Genomic DNA, 21,731 nt, shown 5'->3' with positions numbered 1-21,731 from the left:
TCCTTTTCGGAAGCCGGCGTTCTGCACCCTGATACAATCATTTTCACTGGCGAAGCTAATTCTATCCATCAGGCTTTTAAACACAATGCACATATAAAACTACAGAAAGCGGTAGCTTACACGGACTCTCTGAGTATTGTGAAAGCTTTCAAACACCCAAAAACACAAAAACCTTGTTTTTGTGTTCCTTTATTCAATGCTATGCACAGCCAACTCATACAAACAGCATGTTGTAGTATGCAGGGTGCCTGGAACCGTGAGATGCAGGGAAACGTTTATGCAGACCAGCTGGCTGCATCCGCCATCAATGATGCCGCTAATGCATCTATACCAATCCCTCCACTTGACATGAAACCTTTTTTAAAACAAAAGCTCAGAGGTTATTGGATAAAAAAATGTGGCATAGACACACAACTACTACACTTTATTACGCCACAAGCATGTCATTGGCTGCCGCTATCAAAATCACGTCACACAGAAGTAACACTCACAAGGCTAAGGACAGGACTTACGTACTCTAAACATTCGTATCTTCTGTCTGACGGCGATCCATCATTGTGTGAGAGATGCGGAGAACCACTTTCACTTCTTCACATTCTCGTCCAGTACAGTCAGTTAGATGCTCTAAGAAATAAGTGTTTTTTACTGTCCTACTGCCAGCAGCTCTGTGCAGCACCCTGGAATGCTTATTGGTAAAAATTCGGCTTGTAAAATTGACTTGTTGATTTGAATTTTTGTTTACATTTTCAAAAGATATACATTTTTTTCACAGCATATTTCAAGGTGATCCTTAGCAGGACCTCAGTGGCGATGCCACCACTTGGTAATTACATCTCCGCCATGGTTTTATTATGATCTTCTGACATCCACTTTCACTGCACATATTGCACGCCACTGTCATCATTTTAGTACTTACGTTTTACCCGTGGTAGTGCTAAGAATTTGAAGGCCCCTATAGAGTCACGCACAATATCAGTGTTCACATTTCTAGTCACAGAAATGGCGCTCTTTGGCCATCAATTGTCCCTTGCGCCATAAAGCACCAGACATCACCATTAGGTGAAAGGCACAAGGTTAAAATAACAAAACAGTCGCAAACATCAGCCAATCTTCAGCATACATAATCAAGACGGGCGCCATGTTAGGAAATACGTAGCGCCGATTGCACGCAGTGAAACACGCCCACTGCTTTCTTTTTAATGCACCATCTTGCTTCCTACAGGAATTTGGTTTGGAACGCACCCCCACAGCATTTGCGTTCACGATGCTGTGTTTTCTTACGTGCTCTATAAAACACTGTTCCACTAATCTATAAAAGAAAGCGAAAAGAAAGCTGCGTTTTCGTGAAGCAGGGAACAATACCGCTTGTGCTGCATTGTTATTGAGAGTCAAATGTTGAAATCCAGCAACGGTGAAGGCGCGCCATATGGATGAGACATTCATGCATATAGAGAGCGCACAAACTTTCATCAGATAAAAAAACTCATTTTCTTGGTATAAACAAACGACAGAGTGATTACCGCAGGCACATCCACTAGAGCTGGTAGTCATAGGCCACTCACTCTGGCGGTCACATCTGTTGTAGGCTGTGTTCGAGTGCTAGAGGCGACGTACCGTGGATGACTTTTTTCTTGTCGTTGGTATTTTCGTCATCTGATGATCAAATATTATATAGGTGGTTTGTTACTGATGATGGAGACAGAGCTGCATACCGAGACAACATTTCCACTCAGCATTTTTACCTAAAAACCACAGTAACTAGCGTGCAACTATTAGGAACAATTCGCCTATGCTTTTTGCCAAGTTTAGTGTTAATTGAATTGAAAATTTATTGAAGGCTGTTATTTAGGTAAATATTGTGGTCCAGATGAAATTTTTTAGTGTATTTTCAAGCATAGCGCGATGCCAATTTTTGTGTACCTGTATGCAAGTTTTGAAAGATCTCTAGTGACAAGTATCTTACCACATGAATGGAAGATTGTGCATGTGGTGCCAATAAATAAATATGGTTCAAAAAGAACATTAGTTACTATAGACCAATATCGCTTACAAATACTAATATAAAAAACGTGAACACATTTTATATGAACAAATAATAAATCATTTAAACATGCACAAGGTACTCATCGACAAACAGCGTGAATTTTAAAGAGGGCTCTCTTGCACAACACAATTGGTGGAATTTTATCACTATGTGATATCGGATGTGGATTGTGTAGAATAGGTGAACAGGGTGTTTTTCACTCTTACTGTTCACTCTTACTGTTTCAACTTACCACCACACACATTGATAAGGCTGTTTTTCATTGGATGCGATGCTACATTTCTCAAAGAAGACAAACCCTAGTAATGAAGGGGAAATACTCTGAAAGCGCGGATTTTACTTCAGGGGCACCACAGGGCTCTGTTCAGGGTCTGCTATTACTGTTAATTTATGTCGATGCTATCTCAGCAAGAATTTCATCTTCTATACGGTTGTTTGCTGAAGAATGGTTAGTGTGCTGAAAATTTCAAATCACAGAGATGCATGATCACTTCAGAGGTAGTTATCACTCATTTATACTTGGCGTATAAGTTGGAAAAATATTTTGAACATAACAAATTGTGTATACACTTCACTTACAAAAAGGATCAAACCATTTCCGTCGTGTCACCACCTGAACAATTTGCAGATAAAACAAGATGATACATGCAAGTACGTAGGTGCGCTTCAACATTCTAAATGTTCAGGGGGGCCGCGGGTGGACACTCTCCTAGCCAAAGCTGGCAAGGTATAAATCTAATTCAAGGAAACTTGTGATGATGGCATGCCAATTTAAAACGTCTCGCGCACACACTTGCATCAGGCCTATCTTGCAATATGGTTGTGTCGTGTGGCACCCCACCGAAGTAACCTTAATTGCTGCTCTAGAGTAAATACAAAATCGTGTACCCAGGTTTGTCTTGGGACAGCATGGAAAGTGGCAGAGCTGCAGTGCAATCAAAGCTGAGCTGGAATGAGAGTGTTCTCCTGAACCAACAATGAACGGAGATGAAAGTTTCTTTATAGGGTTTACTATAATAAACTAGAATTACCGAAAAGTTTTACCTACACAAACGTCACACTATTTCAAAATGCTTTGATCATTGTTGTAAAATCCTGAAATACACAGATAAAAGCAACATGTATGTAAACTCATTTTTTCGCAAAAATAAAAATAAAAGTACGCTAACTGAAAAGCAAGTTCATAATGGGAGTGAAGATGTATTTTATTCAGTGCTCTAAACTTGCACTGTAACCTGAACGATGGTACATTTATTTAGGTACAGAATGGTAATGTGTGTGCGAACAAATGTGTATTTCGGTTATTCAGGTATGAACACAGTTGTATTTGTGTGCCCACAAATATGTAATTCGCTTATTGATGTATACCCCTGCTATAATGCCTTCGAGTACTGCGTGGTGTCTTAAGAATATGAAATAAAGAATATAAATCGAAGACCACCATTGAGGAAGCCTTAGTGGAAGTAAGTGACATTGGCGAAGGTACAAATTTGGCGGCCGCGTGATATTTAGTATTCGATATTCTTATGTAGAGAGCACCTTACACTTTAGTCTGGTGCACTGTGACTTCTCCGTTATGCGGCGAAGCTCATTAAAAGTGCCCACTCCGGGAAACGGCAATCACGCGGAGGAATAAAAGCTTTACAGACCAAGCACTTTTTAGTCATTAATGAAAGCGATCTTAAAAGACCTCTTACTACTGAAAGGCGAAGCGGCAACGCTAACAACAACCTGCTTCTCCGAAGGCAGGGCGTGGCATATGGTAGTCAATGTTCACGTATACAGCAAGCAAGCTCTGAAGCGAGAGCTCAGGAAGCAGAGGTAAAACAGAAACGTGCAAAAAACGGCCCCCGCGCCAAACTTCAGGACGCGCGAAGCAGCAAGGAACATTGTGTATACTGTTGGGGAGGAATGCTGAGAATACACCCCACCACTTTACGTATCATACATAGTTTACGAGAAAGCATTTTATTCGGTAGAGATATCAGCTGTCAAGCAGACACAGAGGAATCAGGGTGTCGATGAAACACATAAAACATCTTTTAAAGATCTACAGACAATGAGTTGCCACCATAGTGCTCCATATCAAAAGCGACATCGTACAGGTAAAGAATAGTGTAAGGCGAGAAGACACGGCTTGCCCGATGGCACTTACCGCGTGGATAAAGGAGGTTTTCATAGACATTAAAAAGGCAAGAGCTAGGGGATGGAGGTAATGGAGAGTATCTTAGTAACCGGCGCCTCACCGGTGACATTGCATTGCTGAGTAACTCACTCGATGATTAACAATTTATGATCACAAAATTAAACAAGCAGAGCAAAAACCAGGTTCTAAATTTAATTATAAGATATTAAGCGTGGAAGCTTGGGCAAGTTGGTAGGACATAACTGAATGCAGGAACAGCGCAACCTAGAAGTAGTTACTTCGTAACTACGGAAGCGAAAAACAAGGACTTTTGCTATCCTTGTTTTTTTCGCTTCTGTAGTTACGAAGTTTGCTACTTCAAGGTTGCGCTGTTCCTGCATTCAATTACTTCGAAGAAAGCGAAAGTTATATATATTATCCTCGGAAGAGAATAGCGCTTTCAGATAGGTAGCAGTGCACTTGAAGATGTAAAAGTGTACATCTACAAAAGACAGGTAGTAACATTGTAGCCGAACAACGACATAGAAGTACCTAGAAGAATAAGAATGGGTTGCAGCACATTTGTTAAGCATTCTATCACCTTGACTGGTAGATTGCCAGTAATCCTCTAGATGTAAGTGTATACCAGCTGCATCTTGCCGATCCTTGACTGCAGAGCAAAAATTCGCAGATTTACAAGAAGGGGTCAGCTCCCACAAAGGGCGACACAGTCAGCTACGAACAAGAACATTATTTGTGTAACCTCATGAGACAAGATGAAAGCAGAGTGGGTGAGGGAACTGGGGTTGAGGATATCATATTTAAAGTCTAAATGAAATGTACTTGGCCCAGGCACGTGGCACATTGGCCGGAAAACCACTGGTCAATAATGGACTGGATTCCCAGAGAAGGTGAAAAGGAGACAGAAACTTAGTTGGTCAGAAGATATTATCGCATGTGTGGGTACTATGTGTTGCATACTCAGGACCAAGTTGACTGGCGGGACATGGGAGAGGCACTTGTCCTGCAGTGAGTGTAGTGAGGCTTATTAATATACTGATGACGTATTGCGCAATCATTGCCCCCTTCGCACATGTCATGGGCACTGCCCAGTTTTTCGCGCGATTCTCAAGAATAACCTCATAAGTATGCGCAAATTTTTTTAGCTGATTAGCTTCTGCATGGTGTGTATCTAAAAGGTGTTAATACAGACGATTTGCGTTTTGCCCTATGCAAAGTTTTTTCTCAAAGCAATGTTGCTGGAGCAAAATGTTAAGCTCCTTCATTCGAAAATCCTTTTTTTTTGCTTTGTGCGCACGATGACCCTTATAAACGTGAAAGCAGAACGTTATGAAAGCAGGATGCTCTCTATTACTGCAGTGTAAATGGTTAATTTTTACGGAATTATTTGCACTGAATTTGACCTGCCGAATTTCTTTATGCTGCTAACAACATTTAGAAAGTGTTGAAATGAAAGAACCGCTTCATCAAAGTCCAATACACACGCAGGCTCAGTTCTGATGTTTCGTCATATGTCTGCCACGTAGAGACATATCGCACGACGAGCCCTCCAAGAACTATTTTCATAAGGAAGAGCGTTAAAAACATGAATTGTCCGGGGGGGAGCTGGTGAAAGAATAACAAATAATACCTAAAGCAAGCTTCTCATGCCATTTGTAATGACATACGAAACATTCACCCGTTGAACAAGGCTAGAAATAGTACCTTGTCGGCAATCAATTGACGCGATGATGTCCTCATGTTTCCTCATTGTTAATCCTCTATAGCACCGTGTATAAATACGAAGGATTGTAGCCCTCAAGCACTCCATCCACCGACTGAACCTCGAAGGAAGTCAACATGAAGCTTCTTGTACTCACTCTGGCCTTCGTTGCAGTTCTAAGCTACGTTAAGGGCAATAAGCCAGTTTGGGTGGATGAAGCGGCAAACGGAGCACACCAAGATGCATTGAAGGTAATATCATTCACCCTGGTTGCGATATTTTTGCACGAAGAATTATAGGAGAATGATATTTTTGTTTCATGTGAGCGTAAAAACCAGTGAATGTAGTTTACATTTTTAAGACACAATACAACTCAAGACAGCACCAAATATCCACACAGCGTTTTTTGTGTGCTCGCAGAAAGTTTACAAACGATCATCAGTAGACTTATTACTTGAGTTGGTTAAGGTGTAGGCAAGGCCCGTCTATTTCCGTCTACCACAAGGATTGAACTTCTTTCGTTGGCCAACGCTTGCTCTTTCATCGAATTCAACTTTGGGATTTGAATTGAATATTTAGTATAAATTGTTTACATGAGTAATAAATGCAGAGGAACGTATTTTATGCACTTATAGCGTAATAATGGGCTTGTGATTTTTCTTTTATTTGCATACCTTCCGGTGAAAAGCCGGAGTGAAGTATCCTTTAATATCCGTAACGATTACTACTTCTATATGCATACATTTTATTTTAACTTTTCAGATGTTTTACACTAACACTAAAATATAAACCTAATTTAACAACATATCTGATTGACCGAATTGATGTTGCACTAATATCTACGCTTCTGTAGGAATTTACGCGGACCACTAGCGTCAGTACGCCTTCACCTGAAGTGACGTCTTACGGCAAGGCGTCTGCTGCTAGAGTTTTTTTTTTTTTAACAATTGCGTCGGAGTAGTGCTTGCAAGTTTGATTCGGGAAATCCATGCTCTAGAGAGCAGACGAATCATGACAGGAGGCGTACACAGTGACGTCGTCTTGTGCTTCCGAGAACAGAACTTCCGGCCACAGAACAGACGTATTTCATACGCATGATATTCGCAACATCCTTGTGCAAGAAAACTTAAAAAAAGCATACCCTTGCATTTGTGTAATGAAACATTTTCAACTATGTCACCTTCTTCTCTGTCTCTTCTGTCATTGCACTAGCCTCTGAAGCTCATCGATATTTATACTATTTCTGAGAACTGATTATTTTGAAATAGAATATACATGCTCTTATAATTATCTGAAGCCAAAGCTTGTAATACCAGAGGGAGGTCATAAGGCATTGGACTGTTGCAGTATGCACTTGCGCTCGACTCTTTGGCCGCCACCGTCTCGGACGGTGGCCACTACTGGAATTGTATAAGCCAAATATGTATTTGGCCACGCGAATTTCAGTGTAAATTCGCATTCTATATTCTTATCTTGTGACACCAATGGAGGAGATGTAGGCAGACTCTGTAAAATGAAACCTTTATAAGGCTGCATAACTAATTATCAAGTAACTTGCTGGAAAGAGTAAATTTTCAGTCTAAGCTCCAGAATAATTACGTAAATTCCATTTCAGCATCTCAAAAATAGTGTTGGGAATATTTACGACATGGTAAAAGCAACCTATAAGAATGACCCAGTGTGGGGAAATAACTTCAGATGTCTGTATGCTGGATTTGACACCTTCAATGAGAATGAGAAGAGCGTTGACGCAATTTTCATGTTTATGAATGATGCTGATGTAATTTAGTAAGTACACCTTTCTTGCTTATTTGATATGCAAAAAAATTAACACAATATTGTCATGTGGTCGTCACGCAGACGAATATAGCAACGTCAATGTTTTGATGAAACTGTTTATTTGGCCATACTTTTGGGTGGTAAGTGGGAAGTTAGATGAAAGCCGCACACTGGCACTAATAAAGGCGAACAGAGCGTTAGCCATCAATAAACTGACAAGCGGCGAAGCGCGCCACTGCTTTTACATATGCCGGTGAAAACTCCAGGCACATCACTTGCATTCGCAAGGTGCTAAAATATTATCCAGTGTTCGTCCTTACAAGCAATCTTAATAGATTAATATACAGAGATCACGAACCTTCTTGAAGAATTGAGCGCTGTATAGTCTGAGCATTCGTAAGACTTTGTGGGTGAAAACCGAAAGAAAACGAAAGGTGAAATAAGAAATTGTGTAAAAATATAGAAGATACGGGGAGATTAATGTCTCGAAACCACCATATGATTATAAGAGACTCCGTAGTGAGAAGCTCCAGAAATATCCACCACGTGGGGTTTTTGTTTTAACGAGCACCAAATTGTGAGCACATGGGCCTACAGCATCTTCGCCTCCTTCGAAAATGCCGCCGCTACAGCCAGGTTAGATTCCGCGGCCTGCGGGTCAGCAGACAAGTACTTTGGCCTCTAAATCACTGTGGCGGGGCAGGCAATATCGAAGTAAAACAGCCATCGAAGCCTTCAAAAACATCAATAAATTCAGCCGAGAGGGCCACACGCCTTTGCACGGGAGAAAAGGTTTAGCAGTCGGACAATGACACGTTGACCAGTTTCAATATCATTTTTCTTTGCCGCTTGGACGAGAGATCAATACAAAATCTACTCAAAGATGTGACTGAAAACCTTGAAAACATTCTTTGCCTAATGCGAACGTAGTCAGTTCGATCCTTTGCCTAAGTAATCTCTCATACTCTCAATTCTCCCGACTGCCCCGCGTACAGTCGATCGGTGAAGAGTGGCACGTATTATGGCTGTGTCCACGTTTAGGTGACATAAGGAGACACCACGTCATCGAGGCAATATTTTACAAATAGATCTATAGCACTGCATCGATAAATCCAACAAACGCCCCTAGAAAGCATACGATGCTAAAGGGCCCACTGGTTTCCACCCCTGTCACAAGAAGACAATCATAGGAATCCTAAGAACCATTCCTAGGAATATATATTGTTTTGATATATTTACGTTACTGACTCATTTGAAGAGGGGAACGCTATAGGCTGTATGAAAGTGCAGTCAGAGTGTCGTTTTCGTGACCAATTTAAGTAACCAAATACGTTACTCGTTAAACCAATATAAATGAAACGCGTTACCGCCTACGTTACCAACAAAAAACTGTAACGCGTAACCGTGACAGTTACAGAAAAAAAGTAACGAACGTTACCTCTGCTGGTACTCAGCAATAACAAATATCAATCATTTTTTTTGCTGCAGGAACTTTCAGTAGGTATATTTTAAATCTCACAGTTATTTTTCACACAATGCTTCTTAGCCAAACGGCGATATTACCCGAATTGTTGATTTAACTGGATTTGTTTGTCCAATTTCACTGAACCTTATGAATATCATAAAGCTCATAGTTTGCTGCCTCTATAGTTACATGCGATATCTTCTAGCACATAGTAAAGCGCTTTGTCTCAACATCAAGTAATGCACAATATGAGGTTCAATTATCAACACCTCATTATATATTCCCACAAACTAGCTCGGTTAACTATTCTCGTAAGGATAAACGCTCTCCGCTAAGGACGCAGCACTGGACTTTCAACGAATTTACGGATATTCTTTCAGCTGCTTCTATTGGCAAAATAAATTTGCAAAGTTTGTAGACGTAAAGAATTGTTTTAACGGCCTATTCGTGTGAGAATATATTTGTGCACAAGCATTTTTCGTTCATTTATCCGGTTTACTTACCGCGAAAATTGGAAGCGTTTCTGTAAAAGTGTTATAGATCAGCCTCGCTCGCTCGGGAGCTTTTTAACTATAAAGGTTAACGAGAAAGCAGTCTGCCATTGCTTCAAGGGCTAAATTGAACATGCCAACAAATTACATGCTCATCACAGTTGGCAAGAAGGTTTGGCATACCATCAGCAACTTTCGTGTGATGAGACAGATTGGGGCGCAAAAGCGCTTCGTCAGCTATCTACGCTTCCGCAGCAGAAAAAGGTCTATAAAACCAAGTTTCATGGAGAGAAGGATCGCTTCCTTCCTAGATTGTTGGGCGGAGCTACAAAAGCAGGCTATCGGCTCTGTGCCGGTAGAAATTTGTGGAGCTGTCGAGCACAGGGTGGCTGCCACAGCTATAACAAGGAATAGCCAGAAATTCGTCGGTCTTGTTCCGAACATTATTGTTGTGCTTTTGGAATAGAGCCATGGAAACACCTGCCTCTCTGGCCGATGTGGCAGGCTCAACACGACAGAGAAGCTCTGTAGACTACACCCCCCCTTCGCACAAGTTCCAGAAATCGATGACGATGCCTTACCTGGCATCCAACTTCGTGTCTCGTGAACGAACTGTTCCTCTGTGAGAACGAGGCCAACTTGTGAGGGGCCGAAAAAACCGCATGCACACCAACGCGTCGGCCGATTTTTTCAACCTGTGTGCACTGAGAAAGCAGATGCTTGTTAGAAAGGGCCTCGACTGTTTCGCATCTGCCCATGCTTTCCTGTACGTCGTAATTTGCAGCCCGTTGTACGTGGCTATGAGCTCTGCACGTGCTTTCGGCGACAGCAATCAGCAACGTCTTAGGATAGCCAGCCTTTCCAAAACGAGCCACAGTGCTCTATACCGTCCTATGTCCGCGCTGGAAATCGGTACTTGCTAAAGATACCTTTCCACACCCCCCAAATTTCTCAAACTACACCCCGTCCACGCTTTCTTTGTCGATGTCTGGTAGGCGACAGCGGTCCGACGCTGCAACAAAACAATTTGTCGGGGCAACTTCTGGGAATGTGCCATCTTCGCATTGAAAAAGTAACGAGTAACCTGGCACGTCGTGTTACCGAAAAATCTTAACGGCAGGCAGTACGTTACCAGTTACAGTACCAAAATTTTAATCAGTTTGTTAATAAAATACCTAAAAGAGTAATGCGTTACCGGTAACGGCGTTACTAGTAAAGCGTTTCCGCAAACACGTATAATGCGGAACAGGTAGCAGCAATGTTAGAAAATAGAGGATTGGAGAGTAGTTTGAGTGCAGAAGTATATACTTATCATCTTCGCGTCAGTCGTGGCCACAAAGGAGACGCAAGCTTCCCCCCCCCCCTACCAACCAAAAAGAAAATTTTTGAGGGGATTGATCCACCTCCCTTTAGACAGTGACAGGGGGGGGGGGGGGGGTGCTGAACCACCTCATTCTCGGCTGCACGCTGAGGAAACCAGCAAGTGAGGCAATTTTTTTCCGTCACAGTAGTAATCACTCACTTATGTTCTTACGCTACATTGGAAGTGTTACGAAGCAATGTTACAACACAGTAAACATTTGCCGAAATTGCCGCTCGGGTAAAGTTTCTTGTAGGCGCTTTGTGGTGTGGGTCACCTATTAAGCGCTCTGGTGTCCAGTGCTGTAGGCAAGCGCTGAGAAGGGGCCCTATGATATTGCGTCACTTCTTCATGCTTTTTTATGGTATGACATGTTGATGCAGTTATGAATTGGAACGAACAAACTTTTTATGTACCAGTTAAAATACAAAGTATTTGCTGCTTCCGTAAAACTATTTTTTGAAGGATAGATCATTACCGCTGCTAGGTCGAAGCTGTTGTGAGCCGATGAGCTAAACGATCGTTTTCGATGTTCAGGTAGTTATTTGTGGGCGCAAATTCATATCAATGTACGAGCGCGTGATTAAGTTTATCTTCCCTGATATATATATATATATATATATAAGGGAAACAAGTGTATACCTAAAGGTTTGTTTTTTCCGTGTTTTAAAACAATGTTAACGAGATCTAACAGTCAGTAATGCCAAGGAATGCACAGGATACGTTATTAGAATCAATGGAATGTAAATAAGAAGAAAGAAAAGTGGATGTAAAAATGACCACCCGTGAGCAGGAATTGAACCTATGACCTTCGAATAACAAAGAAACTATAAATATATATATATATATATATATATATATATATATATATATATATATATATATATATATATATATATATATATATATATAAATGTGTGTGTGTGTATGTGTGTGTGTGTTTGTGTGTGTGACGTAAACAGGCAGAGATGGTAAGGAGAGAAGTAGATGAGGAAGAATTGAGAATGGAATAAACATGAGGCATCAGCCAGGCCACGTCAAGCTTTCATCATAGCATCACACTAGTCGACAGGATTAGGACCTCGCCGCCACTCATCAGCCACAAATCATTCACTAAGCCACCGGCAGTACGCCTCAAGTGAATGTCGACCACAGAAGAGGTGATCTCAGGCGCAAGCAGTAACCGGCATCATGGCAGAACCATCGACCGACCTTCGCAACCCCAAGTACACCGGAGCAGCTGACGATGGACCTGTACAGGACTGGTTCGACCTGTTCGAGCTCCACGCTACCACCACATCTTGGTTGGAACGGGAAATGGTTACGAACTTCAGTGACTACGTCACCGGCGAGGCATTTAAACTTTACCTCATCCACATATTTCAAAACGACGAGTCTTGGGAAAATATCAAAAAAGAAATAATCGTTTGGTTTAAAAAATATAATCATGACTACGATGAAGATTCGCTTATAACCGACCATCCACAGATAATCGCGCTCGGTCGCCGCAGTCAAAAGCACTGCTCACGCATTGGGACACCTAAAATAAATCGGCCTTGAAACAAGAGCAATTAAAGCGCACTCTCAGTGCAAGGCAGCCATGTCTGTTTGCAGGAAAAGTGTACCCTTCACTGCACCGCGTTTGGCAACTGCGCGATCAAAAACAACCTTTACGTCATCACTGCACCGTAGCACTGACTATAAGGAGCCACCCTGTGCACAGTGCTTTCCGTCTAGCGCACTTCGAACACCTCCAACTTTTCCGTCGCTTGGCTCATCAGTTGCTCACAGCGCTCACCTCGCATCTCACATGCTTACTGCGGTATATATAGAGGTGAGGAACCCTGAAGATACTCAGCCAGGCTCTGTCCCTTCTGTGCAGAGCAGATGCATGCATCAGAACAGCTTAACTCGTTAGTTACACAGAAAGACAAATATTTCCGACTGAAATCTGACCAAACTACGCCTGCTGCGATGTCACCATCGAGTCCATGGACACCTGGGATTCTTAACAACACAGGTGGCTCGGAAGCATCGAATCGCACACGTTGCCGAGAGCCAGAAGCGTTCATTATGAACAGCGTCACAAGACCCTCCCAAGAGTCTCCAGTAAATTCGAGCGCACAACCTTCATTACCCTGAATGCAACAAAACAGTCCACTGACTACCATCTGCCTATTGCACACCACCTCAATTCGCCCAGAAATTCAGTGCCATGGTCAAAAAAAGCTGCCACCTCAGCTCCTTCCTCATGAACACCATCAATGCCAGCAGAAACAAGCCTAAGAACAACAGTGTCTCTATGGGCTACACCAGCAAGGACGACTACGAACGAAAAATTCTTTGGAAGAACACTCGAGGAATAAACAAAGGCGTCTATAAGCGGGTCAAGTGAAGCGACGTCAACTAAATATTTCTTGCATAAGACAAACAAGTCTCCTAACTCAAGACAGTTTCGCAAGAAGGAACATCGCGCAAGTTTTCTCCAAAAGAGTTCAAGATTCAGTCTTCAATCAAAGCTGTTCAAACAACAGGACACAGAGCAACGAAGAAGGCACAAAACCACACCCTGTATTATAGAAAGACACGGAAATCATAGCATCAATCATGGCAAACAAACACACAGACGGGTGGCACTGCATGTGTACCAATCAAGGCAGACAGCGCGACGCCTACACAAATCAAGCTGCTGGTTCTCCAAAGCATTCACACCACGTTCATTCTTTGCAAGTATACAATCAGTTTCATCATCTGCAGTTTCCCCGTTCAATGTGTACTTGTGTTTTCCAGTACGTAACAGCCAGCCTCGCACACCAGAACTCCAGCACTTACCGGACTGCTGCACTCTCCTGTGAAGATAAAGTGTGTTTACAGAAGTTTCGTGGGACTTGGAACTCTTTCCTTTTTTGACAGTGTTCACTTTTAGCCCATGCACGTTCAGTTTTTAATTTCCGTTCGTCTAACGCGACTTGCTTCGGCGAGGGGGGAAACTTGTGATGTCAGAAGGTAGACAGGGTTAGGAGAAGTAGATGAAGAAGAAGTGACAATAGAATAAACATGGAGTATGAGCCAGGCCACGTCACCCATTCTTCATAGCGTCATATTTATATATATATATATATATATATATATATATATATATATATATATATATTCGTGTGTGTGTGTCTGTCTGTGTGTGCATCCCAGCTTACGAGTGAGGTAGGCTAGCCCCCCTCGCAAAAAGAGTTAGTGTGCCACTAATACTGACACTATAAAATGAAATGCGAGCAGAGGCTAATGTGGCTGTTGATCTGCGTAGCCTCAAGACGTTCGATATTGTAGAGGCTGTATGTTGAACTGAAATATGAATTCATTTTGCACTTCGCCAATCTTTGTTTGCTTCCGGCATCACCGTAGCGCTAGAATTGCCTTCTGGGTGCCTATAGGATACACCTGGTGAGAATAAATAATTAGTAAACTTCTACGCGCAAAAATTCAAACAAGTAACGCAAAAGATCAGGCGCTCGTCGAAGTCTCTTGTGCTCATTTTCTGAATTTTTTCGCGCTGAGAAGTTTAGTAATCGATTACCAAACAGCTCAATGCCACACTTTACAATAAAGCGCAATCACATACAAAACCAAACGTAAGTATTGCTGTTATGCCCAAATTACTTTGGATAGAGAAAGATACGTCAAGAACCAGAAATAATTGGAAAGAGGGAACATCATATATAGGCAGCATCGCCTACCACATGTCAATCCTGCCAACAGCCAATCAGAGCAAGAATTTAACTCAATGATGACCAATAATGAAGGCAGAAATAATCTTAGAAAGGAAAGCGTATTGAAGTTGATGCGGACCATCGGGCTAGCCGACTGACGCTAGGCGGCCCATAAAATGTGGATTGCCACCTATCCCTTTGTTGACATTTTTTATGATTAAGATAGTAGGTGCTTTGATTCTTGCACGTTGTCATTGATCATATGGTCCTTCTTCTTCGATATTTTTAACCATACCTCCTAAATTCAAGCAAAAAAAGTACCACATAGTACCTAAGTAGTTTTACTGCTGTATTTATACTCGGAACACTTTGCAGTCAGTATCATTCTCCCGAGAATTTTTTTGGGGGGAGTGAGCTTTTCAATTACTACATTCTGCTCTAAAGTGTACTGATATAGTAGAAAAAGAATATATAATGAAAGACGGTGGTGCCAGTTTAAAAGCGGTTTTACAATTGGTGCGATGATACAATGGTAGTTTATGTGGCGTTAGCCTTGCCCCGCCGCGGTGGTCTAGTGGCTAAAGTACTCGGCTGCTGACCCGCAGTTCGCGGGTTCAAATCCCGGCTGCGGCGGCTGCATTTTCGATTTAGGCGGAAATGTTGTAGGCCCGTGTGCTCAGATTTGGGTGCACGTTAAAGAACCCCAGGTGGTCGAAATTTCCGGAGCCCTCCACTACGGCGTCTCTCATAATCATATGGTGGTTTTGGGACGTTAAACCCCACATATCAATCAATCAATGCGGCGTTATTTTTGGCCTACACATTCTTGAACAGTGATAAGCTACTTTTCAGAGTAAAGTCGGCTGTCTACGTGAGCAGCAGGGCCACGTTATGTGAAACGGCACCTCTTATAATATAACAGCATTCGGAGATGGGGGCACCCCATGGCCGTGAATTTTAGAAAAGCAAGAAAAATACTCGGTTAAATATCTCGCAACACTACTATACTATTATATACGCAGCGTGTTCCACACTATACAAAAGCTGGCCGTATTGTCTATATTTACGTTTCTGTGACAACGCAGACCTAATTTTATTCCTCGTTTTCATTAGCAAATTATCCAATGATAACCTGGTCGGCTTTGATGATATGGTTTATTATACTATCTTTGTAAGAAAAGCGTTTCAGGATATTGTGTCTCCTAAATATTGCTGCATGAACCTGAGCCTGCTGTTACACCTGCACACTTTTTCTACAAAACTTCCAGCCAAACTTCTCAAGAAAAGGCAACTGCTGTTAAAATGTACGGCTACAGTAAAGAAAACGCAATCACATACGTTACGAAAGGTAAGTTTCGCTGTTATGCCTTCTGTATCAGTGTATGTTAAATTTGGAAGCACAAAGCGTAAATCCTAAAAGTTAAAGCGCCACTTACCTGTCCCCATACCGAATTTTAGTTAGACAGAGAAAGTTGTTGGGTGTCTGATGAGGAACATTTTGCCACAAAAAATTTTCGAATCGGTTCATCACGATTGGAGAAAACAGGCTTTTTGAAGCGGCGCGAAACGAGCTCGAAACCCTTGCCGCTCCTCTGCGTAGCCTTTGCAAGCCAAAGCTCTTTCTCACGCTTTACGGCATCTGACCAAGAGGTGACATGCGCAAGACGTGCCCAAACAAGTTCATCCCCCAAGCACGTGAGCGGCGTTGCTTTGTTGACCAGCATTATTTTGTGGTCTTCTGCCTGTTTCTGCGGGATGATTTTGTAACGCTGGCTTAGACGTGGTAGAGTAAATGAGCACAATGAGTGCACGAACGCGCAAGAGCGTTCCACGGCGGTCGTCTGCTTAATGCTCTGACCACGTATACACGAACGCATTCGAAACGCTGGCAACTTAGCCCTGCATCCCGTAGCGTTTCACCGGAAATAAGGAAAGAAAAACGCGCACAGTTTTAGATGCGGAGCATCTAATACTCGAGGCTTGTAGTGCGGCGCCGTCCGCAAGCGTCCTCCTCCTTCTTCCACCACCTGTGCTTCCCTTCCTCCTCCACACACCGCGCGCGCTTCACTCCTCCACCATCTGTGCACCCTTCCTCCTCTACACACCGCGTGCGCTTCTCCTCTTCACGAACATTCGCTAGCTGTATAATGTAGCGCGCATGCGCCGTTGCGCTTCTCCCCCTTCTCGAACATTCGACAGCTGACAGTGCATGCGCCGTTGCGCTGTATATATACTCAAGGTCGGTGCTCGCTCGCTCAGTTGCCGCTCGTCGGTTGGTTTGTACGGCGCGTCGACGTCCGAGGTCGCAATGATCGACGTCCCTTCGACCAGCGCCGGCCAAAGTGTTGGCGGAACCGCAACCAAGTCGTCGTCCGAAGACAAGGCAGCGCGGAGAAGAGCTCGCGACGCCGAACGTAAACGTCCCATTTCGCCCTAGCACTGCTCAACACCCGGTCGCTAGGCGCTCACGCGGTTGACGTCGTGCGAGATCCCGTACTACGCAGAGTGTACGTGCTTTGCTTCACCGAGACGTGGAACGCCAATAACGTCGACGTTGCGGGATACGCTTCGGTCGCGCGCACGCACGGGTTCCAACGACCTGCGGGCGGTGTGGGAATTTACGTCAAGCGTGACGTCGACAACGACGACGACTACTTCATTGACCTCCGACTACAGCCCGGCGTTCAACAACGCGCCAACGGCGAGCACTGCGTTGCTACCGTCTGTGGCGTCGACGTCATGACGATGTACCTCGCGCCAAACCTCTCTCGTGCCGCCGTACAAAAGTACGTCGACGAGGCCGTGCAAGATTACAGAACACAACAACCGCAACATCGACCGTTCATGCTAGTTGGCGACTTCAACGTCGACGTCATCAAGGACGATTGGATAGTCGAATACATGGCGTCGCGACACTCGCTGAAACGCGCAACGCACGACGACTGCAAACACCACCAGCCGACCACCATTCGCGGAACCTGCATCGACAACGTCTTTGCCAATTTCGACCTACGACCGCTGCAACCCGATCCACTCACTCTTCACTTTACCGACCAAAAAGCCATCGTGCTCAAAGTTCGTCGCAATAAATAAACACCGCCCTTTCGCATACGTGTCGTACGTGTTCACTCATTTAATACCCCTCCTACAACCACGTTAACCAATTTAGCCAGCGACCCAAGTAAGTCGCAATTTAACACCCCATTTCACAACCACGTTAACCAATTTAGCCATCGACCCAAGTAAGTCGCACTTTAACACCCCGTTAACCAATTATATGCTCCGCATCCTCCTCAGTGTTCCCCCGAGGGAAACTGCGGGCAATTTTTTTAGCCGTCTCATTATCTATCTCAAGTTTTATTATTCTCTTGAAGTAACAAATACATAAGCTACACATATTGTGTTAAATAATTTTTGCCATGTCACGTGGTATACTGCTGACAACGTCAGAGCAGAGTCATCTACGTAGATGACCAACGTCACTGCATTGCTGTGTACGTAGGGCCATTCACACGTCCACGTCATGCCCTCATTCTCTAAGTGTGTGCCGGCAGAGGGGAAGAGGAGCAGCGTTCGTTTTGAATTTTGACCCATTTCCGCGGCGCGTAGCGTTGCAAATTGTGGCAGACGTTATCATGAACGTCTCATCTACGCATTGCGCTATCAGCTCAAACTAGTGAAACCTGGCGAGTGGCCCTTTAAACACTTACCGTTGACTAGATAATGCAGCAAGATCTTAGGCGTGCGTTTTGTGTGACGGAATTTATATGCCAGCACTAGCTGTAAGAACACTGCGACTTGCTCTGAAATATTGTGTACTTGCTCTTTTTTCATGATATGTGAAAAGGAGGTGACCATTGAAATTTATCCAGTGAAGTAAATGTTTATTGGAGGAATTGATAGACTCAGTGAGGTGCGTCACTGAACCATAAAATGAAATCACGAGCACTTTTAGGATCAATAGGGGCCTGAAGGCACTGTTTCTAATATTCGCAGTAAAAACAGCTGTAAAAACACCATTGTAAAAGGACAGCAAGCTAAATTTATTATGCCAAAATATTTTATTTACGCGCTGTTTTTTACAGCAGAAGAGCACAAACACTTTGTCTTATAATTGCTGCAACTTACTGCGGTTTGTCTGACTTTTTTCCTAAAGAACACCACCAAAGGTAACAGAAATGCCCTGCTAGTGCACTGAGTCAAAAATAAATATTTCCCCGACAAAGAAACGCTATCTAAATCCGTCTTGTTTATTATCGCAGCAGTCTGTATTGTTTTTCATCTTGTTGTGTTGAGTTTCAAATAGTGTAGCGCATTTTCCCTGGTTTCTCGCTTCTTGACGCATCTAGTGTGGGATTTGCTTGTGAACGCGTCATAAAAGCAAGAAAATCGTTCGGCTTTAAGTCAGTTCCCAGGGGTAAGCTGAATAGCGTTGTATTTTTTTCTTTTTCAAATGTATTTTCATGTTTGACAATCACTCAAGATTTCACGAACTGCACTCATTGTCACCAATTATAGAAATCACTTCTGTATGTTTTGAAGCATTGAGACTTTTCACTCATTACCAACGAGGATAACATTTCCACAAATTTGACACTTTGAGCAATGTTGTGTACAGCATTGGTTAGTTTTCGGCTCATAACTCTATTTCAAGCTATTTAACCGCAGCAGGCAGCATTAGGAGCATCGCACACTCATCTTAATGTTTTATATTGATGTTGCTCAGCACTTTAAGAGTTTCGGAAAACAAAGATATAATGAAATAAAGCTGTAATTCCCAACTTCTCTGGTTCAACTGCAAAAAAAAAAACCAGAAGCATTGTCGTAAGGTTGAAGGTTGGATCCCCCGTATTCCAATTAAATAAATAGGTGCGATAATAAACTTTAACAATATTTATTGCATCTACTTCTAAACACTTTCACATGCTTATTGCAGTCATGCACTATGCATTTTTTATGTTCGCTTGCAGATGGACAAATCTTCACAGACGTCCTCGCATACTCTGCCGACAATTGCTACGTGGTCTACGCTCTTGGCGCAGACGGAACTGAGGGAGGTACGTAATTTTAATGACTTCCATTCCTACCAGAAATTGTAGCACAGTGCTCTCGCGAAGGTATCGTGAATTTTTTCCTGAAGTATTCACTTTGAGTGTTTCAAGAATTTAATTACTAGATAACTGAATGAGCTGCCTGTTATTTGTTTTTCTCTTTGCTTAACATAGAGCACAGTTTAGGAGTTCTAATTTGCGACGAAAATAGACGATTGATATTCTTTCTTGTAAAATATGCACGTGTTGTAGACGCCATCTAAAAGAAGTGCACATAAAAATAGTTTATATAACTTTTTTTCCCATACGAAGCTTTGTCCAACCTTTATTCATTGACCCGTATCATTGATGACAACGACTCAAATGTTTCTGCACCTAAAACTGTTAGCTTATCCAAGAAAATGTAAGATAAGCAATTCAAGCAAGTGCGCTCGAAGTGTTGATTTTCACTCTCTTTTTGGGCGCTGTCTCAGGCATCGCCGTAAAAAACACCATATATATATATGAAGAAGCTTCGTTCCCTGAATTAACGTCTACCCTAATCCACTAAAACTGCAGTCTGCCATTCGTTTATCACCACAGGGGCATCGAAATACTAATATTTTGTTTGCGAACATAGAGAAAAACATATTTAGTAGAAAACAATGAAAGTAATCCACCCGCTATTGATTGGTAATATCGGCAACATTTATGCGTGCATATAAAAATTTTTCCTCATAATTTTATCCTAAACAGTAACGCGGGATTGTTTGTACCGATAACACGCCTATCGCTATGTATTTAACGGAAAACGCTTCTTGTACCTGCTTCTCAAATTCGGTGGCATATGAAACTCATGAAAATATGGGTGACCCCAAAACTGGGGCTTGAACACAGCCTCAATAGGGGTAATGAGACCCAGCAGGCAAGATAGCCTTTAGATATAGTGCTAACAGCCAAAGCTACGGACAACAATCGAAATAATTGTACAATGCAGCGGGAACACATTGCACACATTGCGTCATGTGCGTACTTATTTCAAGGCGTGTTTTGTAAGATTAGAAGCGTCATTTAGCATTACAGACCTTCGTATACTTTGAAGTATTTATTACTCTGTTTCAGAATGTGCGCAAATTATTCTGAGAGGAATCAATAAACATACTTGAGTTTTTATCACTGTGTATGCTGAAGAAGTATGAATATCTGGTAGGTTACAACAAAAACACCACAACGAAGAATACTTTTTTTTAATTGTTTCATAACTATGCATCGTTTCGCTTTGTCTTGAGCCATTATTTTCAGCTTAGGAACATGTTTGTCGTATTCTGTGGCACTGATTTATACCTTGCATTCTATTGCAGGTTACGAACTATGGGCCAAAGATTTCAAGAAAGTTCCAACCAGTTGTCTGGAAAAGTTCAATGAGTACGCAGCCGGTCTACCGGTACGGGGCGTATTCACAAGTGATTGCCCTTCAGCGAGAGAATAACTTGGAAGTTTCATGCTTTGAACGTCAACTGTAGTATTGGCAACTCACGCCTCCATGTTTGAAGCAGTGCGTTTGACGATATCAATCACCTAGGTTTCTTGTGTTTTGTACTTTCTAGTCACTACTGCCACCTAGCAGGAGTATTCCGAAATAAAATAGTATGTAGGCGGAATACAGCGTCCAAGTTTCAATTATCCGATGTTTGTACAGTGCTCAACTCGGCTGTCTATAACGACGGAGCGTCGTGTTGCAAACAGCATGCGTGACACCTGCGGTCGCCAATAGACCACATCTGTGCACGCGCGGCGCCAGTGGTGTGCCTGCCTCGCAATACTGATCACTGATTATCACCGCGAATGCAACAACTGCTCTGGCCATCAAAAGCGCTCAGAGCGATTTTTCAACAAAACAAAAAAACAAGAAAGAAAGACGAAATAAAACCGTTGTCGCTGTGATATGGTATCACGAAGCGACAATTTTTCTTTTTTGTTGTTTTACTTAGATTTTGTAATGTTGACAGC

The 21,731-nt window shown here is 42.6% G+C and overlaps 1 protein-coding gene across 1 annotated transcript; it reads left to right on the top strand.

The window, feature by feature from the left end:
- Positions 1-5,973: 5,973 nt before the first annotated feature.
- On the top strand, positions 5,974-21,382 carry LOC119165461 (female-specific histamine-binding protein 1-like). Its single transcript, XM_075872061.1, has 5 exons — positions 5,974-6,143; positions 7,508-7,680; positions 15,960-16,039; positions 19,662-19,748; positions 21,083-21,382. Exons 1-5 carry the CDS (start codon positions 6,030-6,032, stop codon positions 21,208-21,210), a joined length of 582 nt encoding a protein of 193 aa, XP_075728176.1. The 5' UTR covers positions 5,974-6,029; the 3' UTR covers positions 21,211-21,382.
- The last annotated feature ends 349 nt before the right edge of the window (positions 21,383-21,731 follow it).

This window comes from Rhipicephalus microplus, chromosome 8, assembly GCF_043290135.1.
Source record: "Rhipicephalus microplus isolate Deutch F79 chromosome 8, USDA_Rmic, whole genome shotgun sequence".
Taxonomy (NCBI): Eukaryota; Metazoa; Arthropoda; class Arachnida; order Ixodida; family Ixodidae; genus Rhipicephalus; species Rhipicephalus microplus.
Note: the sequence above shows the minus strand (reverse complement) of the source record. Positions and strands in the feature narration are given on the sequence as shown.

Coding starts and splice junctions, on each gene's coding strand:
- LOC119165461 (XM_075872061.1), top strand. CDS start 6,030: ATGAAGCTTCTTGTACTCACTCTGGCCTTCGTTGCAGTTCTAAGCTAC. Junction 6,144..7,507: donor CACACCAAGATGCATTGAAG/GTAATATCATTC, acceptor ATTCCATTTCAG/CATCTCAAAAATAGTGTTGG. Junction 16,040..19,661: donor AATCACATACGTTACGAAAG/GTAAGTTTCGCT, acceptor GTTCGCTTGCAG/ATGGACAAATCTTCACAGAC.